The following is a 15489-nucleotide window of genomic DNA, read 5'->3' on the forward strand; positions in this document are numbered from 1 at the left end:
AGTCAAAAGTCTTTAATCCGGACGTCCATAATCCGGAATGATCTATAATCCGGACCTCAAAGCTACAAACTTTCTGCTATGCGTTTACGCAAGTGCATAATATCTTTATGCATGCGTGTTTAATGTATAACGGATGGTATAAGCTAAGCTAAAATTATCTATTTCAGTTAATATTGCAGATTGCATTGTTCCTTAATCTTCTAACTGGATCTAGCTTATTATTTTTTGCAGACTGTTAGAGCAATTTTATAAAAGTAAGCTTGAACTTTCGATTATGTCAAAAAGAATTTCTGATTCTGGAGCTGCCAAGGATCTACAAAGCAAAAGCATGTTCGGATGTCCATCAAACAAAACGTGGAATTGTTGCAAAAAATGGATAAAGGCATATCCTTTTTTTCTCTAACCATTCCGAAATATGTTTATCAATTTCACTCTGCTCTGCAGGGGGGGGGGGACAGCGCAGCGCGCGATGAACTGGAAGTTGATCTGTCAGCACTATCCTTATCTTCAGGGCAGATGTTTTTATTTTTTCGGCTTATAATTCCTTACTAAATGTAGTATTTCATCTCGATGAACTCCGTCTTTGATATGGTTTAAATCAAATTCCTCGTCATTATAAATATCACGAATACACATCAAATAGTTTTCTGGTTGCAATTTTTTAATTTCGACTATGCGTAATATATGCTTTGCGCATGCGCGTGTTGACAGAAATGTTTAATAAAGTAAAATAAATATTAAGCTTTTTTTTGTCAATTTTGATACCCTTTAGATCATAATTGCTCTTTATTTCATAAATTACGGTTTCATATTTTTAATTTTATAATTTCGGCATGCCATCTTACCAGATTAAAACTGATGATCTATAATCCGGAAAAACAGATAATCCAGAATTGCTGACCAGTCCGGATTAAAGACTTTTGACTGTATATATGAGTAATTTAAAATGCCTAAAAATTGCACTAAAGCTGCTAAGTAATAAAACAATAATTTGTTATTAGAAAAGGTATTTATATATCATCTGTAAGGAAAAGAAATTTAATTGAATCTATGAATTATTAGAAAAAACTTCAGTAAGTATTTTTAAGTAGCTTTCTAAGTCAGTATCCAAAGTTATGTAGATCTATTGTAGTAAAATTATTTAAACTCTGTAAAGAAAAATCCTTTGACCATAAAAATTCCAAATATTAAATTTCAATTCCAAAGTATTGCAAAAGTAGCTATTGTTATTGATTGCAGATTAACTGACTTGTCAAGGGAAACAAACCAACCTACTATCAATTAATGATAACCAAATCAAGTGAGAATGTTTCGTCTTTTTTCAAATAAGGATCAAAATTCTAGCAAATTAGTAATTTTGCTAGAATTAGTTTATAAGTTAAGAACCATACTCAGTTTTATATATACATAAGATTAAATTAAAGTAACTATCTTAATTGTAAGAAATTGTCTAATACTTATGCAAAGTTCCAAAGTAATAAAATTATTTATTAATGCATTAATGCATTATTGAGTATATTATCTCCTTTGAGAAAATTAGTAGAATTTTAGTTGAATGAAGTAACTTATAAGCATTTAAAAATCAATCTTGAAAATTTTTTAAAAAGAAACATCAAATATGAATCATGATTTTAAAAATGAAAAAATAATCAACAAACCAAGTAATCATTGTCATTGATTGGAAATTGTTTGACCAACCCCCGATCAACTAATACAGTACAAAGTCCGTAATCTGGACTCGTCGGGACTTCGATTCTGTATTAGTTGTTTCTCCGGATTACAGATCATCAATTTAAATCTAGTAAGATGGCATGCAGAAATTATACAATTAAAAATATTAAGCCATAATTTATGAAATAAAGAGCAATTATGATCTACAGGGTATCAAAATTTACAAAATAAAAAAAGCTTAATATTTATTTGTTTACTTTATTAAGCATTTCTTTCAATGTAAGTTGTTTGCTTCATTTTTTTGTGCTAAATGTGCATGCGTAAACATTAAATGAGCATGCGTGCTTCATGAACGTAATGTGTATTAAACGCATTACGTTCATGAAGAGAAATTATGATCTAAAGGGTATAAAAATTTACAAAAAAAAAAAAAAAAAAAAAAAAAAAAAAGCATAATATTTATTTGTTTACTTTATTAAACATTTCTTTCAATGCAAGTTGTTTAAGTTGCTTTGTTTTTTGTGCTAAATGCGCATGTGTAACATTAAATGCGCATGCATAAAGCATACAAGAAAAAGTTTGTGGTTTTGAGGTCCGGATTATAGATCATTCCGGATAATGGACGTCCGTATTACGGACTTTGTACTGTAATAAATAATAAATGCAAAGGTGTTTTGTCTTTTGCTTAAGTAAGAATTATGATGCCAAACTGGTATTAGGAAAATTGAGTTTAAGCCAAATAGGCAGATTTTAAGCGAGATGAATTTAAGTTAATGTGAATCGAAAAATTTTCAAGATTGATTTTTTTTTAAATGCTTATAAATTCCGTCATTCAACTAAAATTGGGTCTCCAACAATTTTACGACTTGAGCAATTTTGCAAAATGGTATAATATCCCATGGTGCTTACATACTAATTCAACCAACTTGGGGCAGCTTGGCAGTTTTTACAGATGAAAATGTAAAAGTTACTTATCGGGTGCAAGGTGATGGTTTTAGAGACTTTTTTTTTTTAAATGATTTCCAAACTAAACTTTTTTTTTTTTTTTTTTTTTTTGTGCTGTACTTCTCCCTAAGCACACAGCAATCTGTCTTGGTTAAAAAAAAAATCAGAGATTGGCACAGATTCGTCATTGTACAAACCTTGGTAACATTGGCTATATACTAAACCCATCATTGTTTCCTTTAGAAATTTTTATCAAAATTCTGCATTTCTGCAAAACTTTTATCACAGTTTCTGCCATTGCTGCCAAATTCCACAGGCACATATTTTAAAATTAAGGGAAAAAATGTCATTATTAGTTTATAAAAACCATCAGAACTTGGAATACGATAAAAAGAACACATATAAAAATGGTAATGATGCTTGATTGTTACAAGCATGGCTGCCTGAAAAATGGTTATGCACATGGATATCAGAGTTCGACACATTCTGAAAATTTGGCGAATTTTACTAAAGTAGTTGTGGTAACACATAAGTACTTATTATACACCTCTCAAGACATATCGGTTCATTCTCAGAAAAACTCGAGGCAATATCGATAGCAAAAATTGTTAGTAGCAAAGGAATTCAATCTTTTACCAGACATTTTCATATTTTCATCTAATCATTTTGTTTTCCACTTAATTGTAAACGTGTTTCATTACATTTACAATTAAGTGAAAAACATTTCTGTGCATTCATAATGGATATATTTAGGGAAAAAACTGAATATAAAAGACTATCATGTATACAAAAATAAAAAATCTTATGTCAGAAATAAAAACCCAGGGGAAAAAGGTTGTTTTCAAACAGATCATATAAAATGTTTAAGAATATTTTATTTGTTTAACAATTTGTATACATATTTATTTTTATTTTTTTTTTATTTTATAAACCTAAAGATAATATCAGAGTAAACAATCCTCATAAAGAAGTCACTAATTCAAGAATATAAAAGTTGCATAAAAATGATCTAAAAAAATATTCATTACCAATTCTTGCCACTTAATTTTGAAAAGGTTTAACAGTAGCTTTTCTATTACTATATTCTCATACTAATAAATCGTCTTCATAACATACTTTAGATCAGAATTTCAAATTCAAAATATTTCCATGTTTGTTAATAAGCTTACTTTCATTAGACAATGGATAATAAAATTTTTTAAATAGATTATAAATATAATATTAAAAATAATAATTTTATAATAAAATTAATAATAATTAAATATAATTATATATTAATTATATACATTAATATTATACTATATAATTAATATATAATATTAATTATATATTAATATATAATTAATTTACCTTTTGAAAGACTCGCAATTGTACACTGTTTTCGTAAAAATTCCATGGCAAATTCTTTGCTAAGTCCAAAAGCATACATATTATATGTAAAAGTGCTAAAAAAAAGACAAAATATGTAAAAAGTGCTAAAAAAATAATATATATATATATATATATTTATGAACAGCATAATCACTTTTAAAGGAATCTACTGTATTTATTCGCATATTTTCCCCTTCTCCAAACATTTTGATAATATGACTACGAGTATGAATATGACCGAGATTTTTAGAATATGACTCCGAGCATTTTGAGAATATGATTTAGGTAGCTACTTAAAATTTAAGGGCAGATAATGTGAATGAAAAACAAAGCACTGAAAACGTGTAACATACTACTTTGAAATATAGAATATACCAATGTATACATTTCATATGCTTTTTAATAGGTTAGTTCTTCAGTTAACACTTTCCTTCAAAAATGATGTACACCATGTAATATTTTTCTCTCAGATTTCAGAAAGTAAAATTAGTAAATGCAGATGAAAGCTATATGCATAAATACATTAGTACAAGATGATTCTATTAAATAATTAAAACATTTGTTAACTTTTATTTATTTAATTAAATAAAAATAGATGAAATACATTGTATGCTTTATATAGTACATATATGAATTGTAGAACTGATAGCATTTTGAAAACATCACCTCTAGTATTTGCATTAACCTTATCAGCTACTATCAAAATAAGTCACAAAATTAATAGTTCTTTCCATTATGTTGTAAATAAAACATTTAAAAAAAAAAACTAAGCTAGTGTGGTAATTGTCTCATCAATGATATGGGAACCTGAACATCTTTGTCTTTTTACTTTGAATTTTTTTGTTCAGCTAAAATGTACATATACTAATAATACATAGCTAAAAATCCATAATATATTATGAGAATGTAATGCAGTGCTATCTATCACACTCTTATATTAATTTCACACACACACACAAAAAAAAAAAAAAGTGTGTATGGATTCTTGAGTAGCATCACAAAATACAACAAACAACAGATATTCAAATTCCAAAACTGAAGGAACTTAAATCATACCTAACTGATATGTAAACCCTATAACAAGTTAAGAATATAAGACTGAATACATGACCAGACTTGATATGTTATTAAGAAAATTAAATCAGTTGAAAAACTAAAAAAACTTGGATTAAAACCATTAGACCAGACAAAATTAACACATGAAATTAACTAATCTAACGGCTATTTTTAATCAAATCACTTTAAATTATACCATTTTAAATTAGAAAATACAGACACACAGTTGGTTAGGGGAAAAAATCTTGAAATTCTTTTAGGTTTGTATATTTTTTTTTTTTTTTTTTTTTTTTTCAAATGATACAAAAATTAGTGCATGGTTTAATTTTTATAAAGGAAAAAATTCATTGCATTTTTAAATCTACCTAACTAATATTACAGAAAAATCACAAGGATATCTCTATGAGAATGATGATTTTCAAGCTATCACAGCTAATCAGAAAGCCCATAGCTACTGTAACAACTTTCAGGCTAATAGTGCCGAGTTATGTTCACTTTGACACTGCAGTCATACGTTTGGAATTAGAAATGGAAAAAATAACAGATTAACTGAATGACATATGTAGGCATTCTTTCTCATATTGTAATTTTATATGAAAACATCAATTTAATTTTTGCTTTGTAAATTTATGAAATGCACTTTTTCTAATAATGAAAATAGAAAAGATCTTATGCATAAATAAATATGTGATTTGAATTTAAACTTCTATTAATATTTTAATAATTACTGCAAAATTACTTAAATAATTAAGACACAATAACACGCCGAACAAATACTAATTCAGAAGTCAAACAACAAAAATCAGTGTTATATTTTCAAATTTTCACAGGACTAGATTCGAAGGTTTTACCAAACCACCTTTTTTTTAACCTAAATAATTTTTTTAGGTGCTGTGAGTAAAATTGTTTTGTTTAAATTAAGATAACAATCTTACATGTATTTATTTAAATGTAATATTGATGTAAGCCTAAGTTACAAAATTATTTTAAAAAATATATGTTATATTGAATTGGGAGAAAAATATGCCAATGTAAAATTTACAATTAGGCTGAAACTCAGACTTAGATTAGCAGAAATTTTGCCATATATAACCATATGCCATAATGTTTAAAACTACAGTCAAAAGTCGTTAATCCGGACTCGTCGGGACTTCGATTCCGGATTATCGATTTTTCCAGATTATAGATCATCAGTTTAAATCTGGTAAGATGGCATGCAGAAATTATAAAATTAAAAATATGAAACCATAATTTATGAAATAAAGAAAAATTATGATCTAAAGGGTATCAAAATTTACAAAAAAAAAAAAAAAAAAAAAAAAAAAAAAAGGTTATATTTATTTGTTTACTTTATTAAACATTTCTTTCAATGTAAGTTAAGTTGCTTCATTTTTTATGTGATAATACTTTTTCTTTAATTCTATAAACAGACATAATTTCTTGTTCAGTTACGAAGTTCAGCTGTTCAAGTCCTATAATTGCTGTGTCGAGAATACAGACTAATTTGTCAATCGAAATTTTTTCATTTTGAATAACATCTGTGTCACTTTCTTGGCTATCGGAAGCGAATTATAATGACGAGGAATTTGATTTAAATCATATCAAAGACGATGTACATCAAGATGAAATACTACATTTAGTAAGGAATTATAAGCCAAATAAAATAAAAACATCTGCTCTGAAGATGATAAGGATAGTGCTGACAGATCAACTTCCAATTCATCGCGCGCCAAGGCATCCCCTCCCCCGCCTCAGAGCAGCGTGAAATTTAGAAACAGATTTCGGAACGGTTAGATAAAAAAAGGATATGCCTTTATCCATTTTTTGTAGCAATTCCACTTTTTCTTTAATGGACTTCAAAACATACTTTCGCTTTGTAGATCCTTTACATATTAGTAAATATATATCAGAAATTCTATTTGGCATAATCGAAAGTTCAAGCTTACTTTTATAAAATTGCTCTAACAGTCTGCAAAAAATAATAAGCCGGATCCAATTCGAAGATTAAGGAACAATGCAATCTGAAACATTAACTGAATTAGATAATTTTAGCTTAGCTTATACCGTCCGTTATACATTAAACACGCATTCGTAAACGTATTTTGTGCATGCACACTTGCATATTCGCAGCCATAAAGGTCTTACGAGCATGTGCACACGCATATTCGCAGCCGTAAACGCGACGCATGTGCAGAAAGTTTGTAGCTTTGAGGTCCGAATTAACGACTTTTGACTGTATCTCAATTTAAGGTTGTTTTTTGATTAATTTTAAATAGATGTTATTATAGTTATCTTAGAAGCAGTAGTAGAGTTCTCTTAGTTAACATGCAGATAAAGAAATGATTAGAAATAAACAGGCATTTAAAGAAAGAAAAAATCCCTGCAAATTTTAAAAAAAGGAACTTTATGCTAAGAGTAGCACATTTTATCTCTTATTTTAAAATTGAGTTAGTACTATTAAATTTTTTAATGTTCAGTGTAAAATGCATACTGCAGTAACATTGTCTCTTCTAAATTATAGCTATCTTTCACATACAGCTCATTTTAAATGCTGGTTCTTCAAATTTAAAATGCTAATTTCTATGTTGTCAATTGCATCTCTGCACTCAGTGTCATCTGGCAACGTCATCACTTCCCACTGCCTGTTTCAGCGGGAAAAGCTCTATGAGCTAGCCCTTCTTTTTTAAGTCTTGTGGGGATTGATGCAGATTTGCGAAGACACCAGATATTTCCCGAATACCACCAGCCACAACGGCGATCCTGGCGACTAGATCCAAATTGGTTTCAATGGGCTACTTGTAGATTAGGCTTTTCATATGGCCCCACAGGAAAAAGTCCAAACACGAGAGATCTGGTGATCTTGGTGTCCAAGCTATGGGTCCACCTCTACCAATCCATCACCCTGGAAATTTCATAGTTCATATAACTAGCAAGGCCTCTTGGCAATCCATGATAGAAAATGCAGTTGGGTGCAAGGACCAACCTTTTTTATACCATTTATTTACAATGACACCTAGCAACTTGCCATTTGCATTCCGACCATACATTCTATGATCACCCTATAAAGTTTTGTCCACTTGTTCAGATTTACCCTGTAGAAGAAACAGGACAGCAATTTTATGAAGTTTGAAAATTTGATTTATAACAGCATTCAGGGCCAGATTTAGACTTGATGAGGACCTAAGCTATTTGAGATATGGGGACCTTTGTAAGTCTGTTATACTATATTTTAATTTTTTGGGCAGCCCCATCAAAGTGGGAGAGGGGCCCTAAGCTATAGGTTGTATAGCTTATACATAAATCCTGCACTGACAGCATTTGAATTACAAACAGCCAATGCTTCAAAAACATTTGAGCCATGCAAAGAGCTAGGCTCATAGAGGCTATGTAAAGAAAAGATACTTGCATATTATCACAAACACCTTGGAGCAATTTAATGAATTTTACAAATAAAGAAATATTTGTAAAATTCATTATTTAAAAAAATTATACAGTCAAAAAGTCGTTAATCCGGACTTGTCGGGACTTCAGCGATTCCGGATTATCGATTTTTCCGGATTATAGATCATCAGTTTAAATCTAGTAAGATGGCATTTTCAGAAAGATTGCTACCACTAGACCTAAAAGCATGAGTAGAAAGAAAAACTTGTAGATTCTTCAATTGTCGACACAGGACAATTTATGTCTGGCATCTTTCCGAAGGTTAGTCTCAAAAGGATCAATTTGACTACTTTTCATTATAGGATAACTCCAATCATGGCAAATTTACAGTCAGCTACATTAGGTTTCTTGTAAGAAATGTCACCTGCATCTGCAGGGCAAGAGGAAGTGAGGCAAATGCTCTACATTACATTCTCGACTGCCCACATGTAGCAGCCCTTAAGTTCAAGCACATTCCGAATGTCAGGAACATTCCACTCAATACGCTTTTTACCAACTTCTACTACTTAAAAGGAATTAGGCCATCATATCAATCATGTCCATCTCCTCAAGACAGTGGATGAAGAACAATGTAACAGGCGACATGCCTGGGAAAGATCGTGTGGGCTGCATTCTCTAAAAAATGTTATATTAATCAGAATTCTTGTAATTTTGTTTGAATGGATGAATGCCAACAAAAAAGGAGGGAAAAACATAGAAAGGTGGCCTAACCGCTGAAAAAAGAATGCTGCAGCAACAGCTGGAATGATATCCCAAACTGGTAGTGTCTATGTCAATTGACAGAACCAATACAGTAATAAACCACTAATATATATAACAGAAAGTCTAATAAGTCGTTTGGAAGTTCTTCAAATCTAAATCAGACATAACTTATTTAATAATATACAGAGAATGTAATATTTGGAATAATACAATATTTTCTGAAGTTCAAAAACATTGTACTGAAACAACTTTAATTCAAAATATGGATGTGCATAAATTTTTGTAATATGCAAAGGCAGAGATAAATCAGTTACTTAAAAAGGTATAAACAACAATAAGTAAAACTGAAAAAGACAAACACAATTTATATTTTATTTTAAGGATAAAGGCAGTTGTAGAGTTTATTAGCAGAACATTTATCATCCATGCAGAAAATATAATAAACAGTTTATAAAGGATCCATAATTCAGTTTTAGGTAACTGCATATGGGGTATTGCACATGTTTTAGCACAGGTAATCCTTGTTGTTACTTTTTTGACAAATAATGAAAATTCAAAAACACAATTTTAAAAAAGTGATACATTATTTACCTGTCTAAGATTTTTACATTTTAACCTTCAAACATTATTATTACATTCTAATATTTTAATTCATATTGGTAATTAGTTTGGCTTGCAAAGAAGTTTATGAACTATAGATATAATTCAACAATTTTTCAGATTTGCAAACAATAAAAAAGCAGTTTTGAAATATTAGATATGACAATTATTTACACACGATAGCTGAAGACAGTTTGCATTCAATAAAATAAATATTATTTGAGATAGTTTAAGCATATTAAAAAAAAACATGTACTGTGCGACTGGCACTCATTCTGTACATAATATAAAATCATCAAAAAAAGGAAGGGAACAAAACTGGTAGCATTAAAGTAAAAAATAATTAGAAAAAATAGCACTTTCATTCTTACATAAAACTAAATTTTTAATTCCCACAGTATATGTTTTTTAAGTTTTTACACCCTTTCTTCCACTTTTATAGCTTAACACACATTTAACTTAGAATACATATTGCTTACATCATAACATACAAACTTTCACATGCTTTTTTAGAATATATATTTGTAAATATATTTTATAAAATATTTAGGGAAAAAAAACTAAATTAACTCACCCAAGTTGCCCAAAAAATATATTTTCTTGAAAATTTTTCTCATCTCTCAGATCTTCAGGACTATAATGACCAAGCTCATCCCTGGTAAATATTTTTTTAAAAAAAGTTCATTTAGTATTTCAGTTACAAGAGGTACAAAGAGGATGTTTAAGTCAACTTTCAGCATTTTTTTTAACTGCATGCAGAAACTACATATAAAACTGAAAACTACGATTCTGCTAAAAAGCTGAATGAAAAGATGGAACAGTCACAAGTCTTTAATCCGGACTCGTCGGGACTTCGGCGATTCCGGATTATAGATCATCAGTTTAAATCTGGTAAGATGGCATGCAGAAATTATAAAATTAAAAATATGAAACCATAATTTATGAAATAAAGAGCAATTATGATCTAAAGGGTATCAAAATTTACAAAAAAAAAAAGCTTAATATTTATTTGTTTACTTTATTAAACATCTCTTTCACCGTGCGCATGCATAAAGCATATATTACGCATAGTCGAAATTAAAAAATTGCAACCAGAAAACTATTTGATGTGTATTCGTGATATTTATAATGACGAGGAATTTGATTTAAACCATATCAAAGACAGAGTACATCGAGATGAAATACTACATTTAGTAAAGAATTATAAGCAGAATAAAATAAAAACATCTGCCCTGAAGATAAGGATAGTGCTGACAAATCAACTTCCAGTTCACTGCACGCTGCCACGTTTCCCGCCCCCCATTAACTCATTAAACCAGAAAAATATTACTTGTTTTTTGATATTATGGCAGAATGCAAGCAAGTAGTTTAGGATTCAATGACAAAACTGTTTTTAATTTCTAATTTACACACCAGCTATCAATAAGTATATTAATGTAAATTATCGAAATTATGTAAATTACCAGAACTGAAATGAAAACCATATAAAACTTGATAGAAGACTATAAATACATGATAAACACGTTTAATATTAAAAAATATTTCATACTGCAATATGAAAGAAAGAAAAACAATAAAAACTAAATATTTAAGTACCTTGTTGGAATTTCTCTATTTGCTCTTTCACACTGCACTGCATCAAAAAAGGCAGCATTCCAAAATCTAATGGATCTCCATATAGGTTGATCCCTTAAATAGCTGAACAAATATTGCCTAGATGGTGGTCTTCCTTCATGACTAGCTAAAATAAAATGTTTTTGCTTTTTAAAAAAAAATACATGTGTGCTACGGAGATCATTTTTTTTTATAATGTGTAAAACATTAAAAAATTAAAAATTAAAGATAATACAACTAATAAACTGCATTTACATTTACTCAGATATTCTCTAAATTTGGCAATTTGGTAAAAGTATACTTAATGTTTAGAAGATTGATAGCAACATACAAAAAATATTAAAACTTGAGCAATTCTTCCATTTCACTAATCCAGGATTTATTAAAAATTTTCCATGATCTTCCCTCCCTCTAATTTTCATGAATTCTGTATTAGTCCCAATATACAACACTTTTGGACTTAAGATGACATCAACTTTAAAGTACATTCATGTGCAAATTTATCTTTACATACACAAAAACAATGAAATTCTACAAAATATCTAATCAATGTATAAGCCATTTTTGTAAGGAATGTGTGAAAGACAAGCTCAATTAGCACTACTGAATCAAAAGTGATCAGATGATTTCGGATATGAAAATCAAGGTATAGCTATCTCGCAGTGTTGCGCAAAGTGACTATCTGAGTAAATTTCTGCAGTACAGCATTTAATTTCAGTATGTAAGGATTCAAAATAGTTTGTTATGGCTCTGAAGCATCATTTTGGAAGACTTTGTAAAGGGGACATCATTAGCCATTTAGAAGCAGGGTGACAATTATGGAAGCAGAAAGATGTGTGAATATTTCAAGATAGTTAGTGTCTATGCTATGGAAACAATTTCAAAATTCTGGAACTGTTGTAAGGAGGACTAGAAAAAGTCATAAATAAATCTAACTACTGATCGGCAGTTAAGTTCAGAGTTTGCAGCTGCCATTGGAACTGATATATCATGACATATTGTATACAAAAGGCTTCTTTATGCCAGAAATCCAAGGGTAGATGTTTCAATGTATTCACCACAAATGAGGGCTTGCTTTAATTGGTGCAAAGTACATCAGAAATGGCGTTAACAGCATTGTTGCCAGATTCTTACTGATAAGTCGAGGTTTAACTTAAGATCTTATTATAAACATGCTCTTAAAGGGACATCTGGAGGGAGTAAGGAATGTAATATATTTCTTTGAACCATAAACCATATGGAATATGACCATTTCAGTAGTGCAGATGTGACAGTATGGATAGGAATAATCATTGCCCCTACATCATTGGACTGTGACCGGCCAGAGATATTAGGATAATCTTAAGTAAGACATGCATATGGATTTGATTTTTTATTTATGGACAATAATGATCACATCCACATCTTACATGCCTTTGTTGATGAATTCCTTGAAACAGAGTCGTAGCTAGGGTTTTCAGCGCCCAGGGGCAACTGAAGATTTCGCGCCCCCCTACTGCTTGCCAAGGATGGAAAACATTTAATTCTAAAATGTCGTAACATCAGTTTGGCACCCCTTGGATTCTGCGCCCGGGGACATATGTCCCCTTGCACCCCTCTAGCTACGCCCGCCTTGAAAGTGAAAACTTAAACAAATATCATGGCCAGCAAAATCTTCAGATCTTAACTTGACACAGAACTTAAAGGAACAAATCTTGGATAAACAGTTGCATAGAAATATCCTCGTCTTAGAAATGTAAATGCCCTAAAGATCACATTGCTGGAGGAATGAAACTTAATTCCCCAAACTGTGATATGTTATAACCAGCATGAAAACAAGTTGTGATATGTATGTCTGAGTCGAGGGCAGTCACATTCCTTATTTCCTAAGACTTATTATTATTATTATTATTAATATTATTATTTTAAACTTTCCTTGTAACATATTTTATAATATTTATTGTTTCATGCTCCAGTTTTATATGATATGCAGTGCTCTTAAATTGTTTTCTTTATGTGTTATGATGTTACATATCATTTCACATAAAATCAGAAAATTACAGTTCACATTTTCGACAAATCCTTGATTTTATCCATCTGCAGATAATTTTGGACATAGGTGTATTTTACATGAGGAAAAGAGGTACTGCATATAAAACAGCTTCATATATGTGACTTTGATATGTCAAAAGTTTTCAATAAAAGTAATTTATAAATGGTCTAAATACCACACTCTGAAAAAAGCAAACAGCTATCTGCCTAAGGGCAGATCTGCCTAACAGCTATCTTTGTGAAGAACTTGGTAGATATGGCAGTCTGGCTCACATTCATGTTACCAAAAAAAAAAAAAAAAAAAAAAAAAAAAAAAAAACTCTGCAGCCAGTCCACCAGTCCACTTATCAAGATCCAAATAATAAATGAATTATTAGTGTTAAGCAAATTTAGCAACTTGTGCACTGGTAGATTAAAAATTTAGAAATAAATGATAAATTACTTTATACTAGGAAACCTTGGTTCATGAACTCAATTAATTCCTGAAGAGAGTTTGTCACCCCAAAATATTCATAAGCCAAAACAATGTTCCCCACAGGAATTAACATTTAATGAATTAATCTTTTTCTAAATCCCAAATGACTCCTTAGGAAAGAATATTTTTAATTACATTCATAATCCAAAACTGATAGAATTCATTAAATCTAACACATACACAAAACACTTAATACGATTCTAAAAATAAAAAATAGGCAAATTTGAATTAAATTTTATCACACTGCTATGAGAGAAATTTGATCCCTGGAAACCAGAGGAACAAAATGTTATGAAGTTTGAAATGAATATCCAATCTAAAAATATCAGATAGCTACTGTTTTTCTGGAATTTTGTTTCCTCTCAGTACTACATGCCTCTGCTTGAGAATCACTGGACCCTTTTCCATTAAAAATTTGTTCAATATGATTTGTTTCTAAGTTTTTAAATGCTCCTAATGTAATACATAGGATTGTCAATGCAAATATTTATGCCATGTCTTACTACTGCTTTATCAAGTTTATAATTCTCAATGCATCTTACCATATTCTACACAAATTTCACAAACCAAATAACTAAGAAAATCTTTCCTTCTGTCATTGTGTTTTAAAGAAATTTTCTCCCTTGCATACCTGCAATTTGGAGTATCATTAGTTGCCAATTTACTTGTATATATTTTCAGACATCATTCATCATCAAGACTTTTTCATTTGGAAAATTTGTTCATGATCCAAGGCTCAGCTGTATTCACACAAACACATATTAGTGTTAGGGTGCATACAGAGTACAAGTGCTATAGAGTTTCATCTCCTTTGGTAGCATAAATTAGAGAAGAACCCTAAAGACTAGAGTGACTTATCATTATGTCTTTGAAATTACAATAGAAACACATGAAGGGTGTAAAAGCTCCTTTTATTTAACTCAGATAAAAGTTTAACAGAAGGCACTGCTCATGCTTACAGAAATAGCCAACAATTATGGCTTAAATCAAAAGAAAATTAATTTTAAATTATGACAGATTACCTTAAGTTAGCTAAAAGGCGAACTCTGACACAAAATGTGCAAGTTGGCTCAAACCTAATATTGGTGTGACGAGCCTAATGGCGAGAATAATACAACACCGCTGCTAGTAAACATGGTTTTCAGCAGGCAGAATGCACTCCGATTCTACTCTCTAAAACCTTCCTTTAAATACTATCTTCTTTTGACCTCATCTGAATAGACGCAAACTAAAAATCTGGATGCTGGCGAAAAAATTGAAAGCAAGAAAGATAGCAAAGGTATTTAACACAAAATAGCTAGTTAGCAAAACTAAATAAATCCTTACAGTGCTTTTAAGAAGAAAGCATCACAAACTTAAAATGAAATAAAGTGTCACCACATAATTGTTAAGTTTTTTCTAATAGTATTTCTTGATTAAAAAAAATAACTTTTAGCTGATTCTCTCAAACTGCTTACAGAGCTATAAATGCTTAAATGATACTAATGATAGTTACTACAACTGCAACACATTACTAAATTTCAATCATTACAAATATGGAACACAGATGCAAAGAATATAAACATGATACATGGAATAAATTG

The 15489-nt window shown here is 30.0% G+C and overlaps 1 protein-coding gene across 1 annotated transcript in view; it reads right to left on the reverse strand.

Annotated features, from left to right (window-relative positions):
- The window catches only part of LOC118199500 (uncharacterized), a 29967-nt gene that overhangs the window by 8119 nt on the left and 6359 nt on the right, over window positions 1–15489 (reverse strand). The window contains exons 5-7 of the mRNA XM_085827374.1: window positions 11383–11527; window positions 10361–10441; window positions 3967–4061 (exon numbers count right to left, since the gene is read on the reverse strand). Of these exons, the coding sequence (XP_085683500.1) occupies window positions 3967–4061; window positions 10361–10441; window positions 11383–11527 (321 nt within the window). The remainder of the gene's footprint in view (window positions 1–3966; window positions 4062–10360; window positions 10442–11382; window positions 11528–15489) is intronic.

This window comes from Stegodyphus dumicola, chromosome 1 (genome assembly GCF_044657685.1).
Source record: "Stegodyphus dumicola isolate Sdum_Otavi_A_Nest chromosome 1, ASM4465768v1".
NCBI lineage: Eukaryota > Metazoa > Arthropoda > Arachnida > Araneae > Eresidae > Stegodyphus > Stegodyphus dumicola.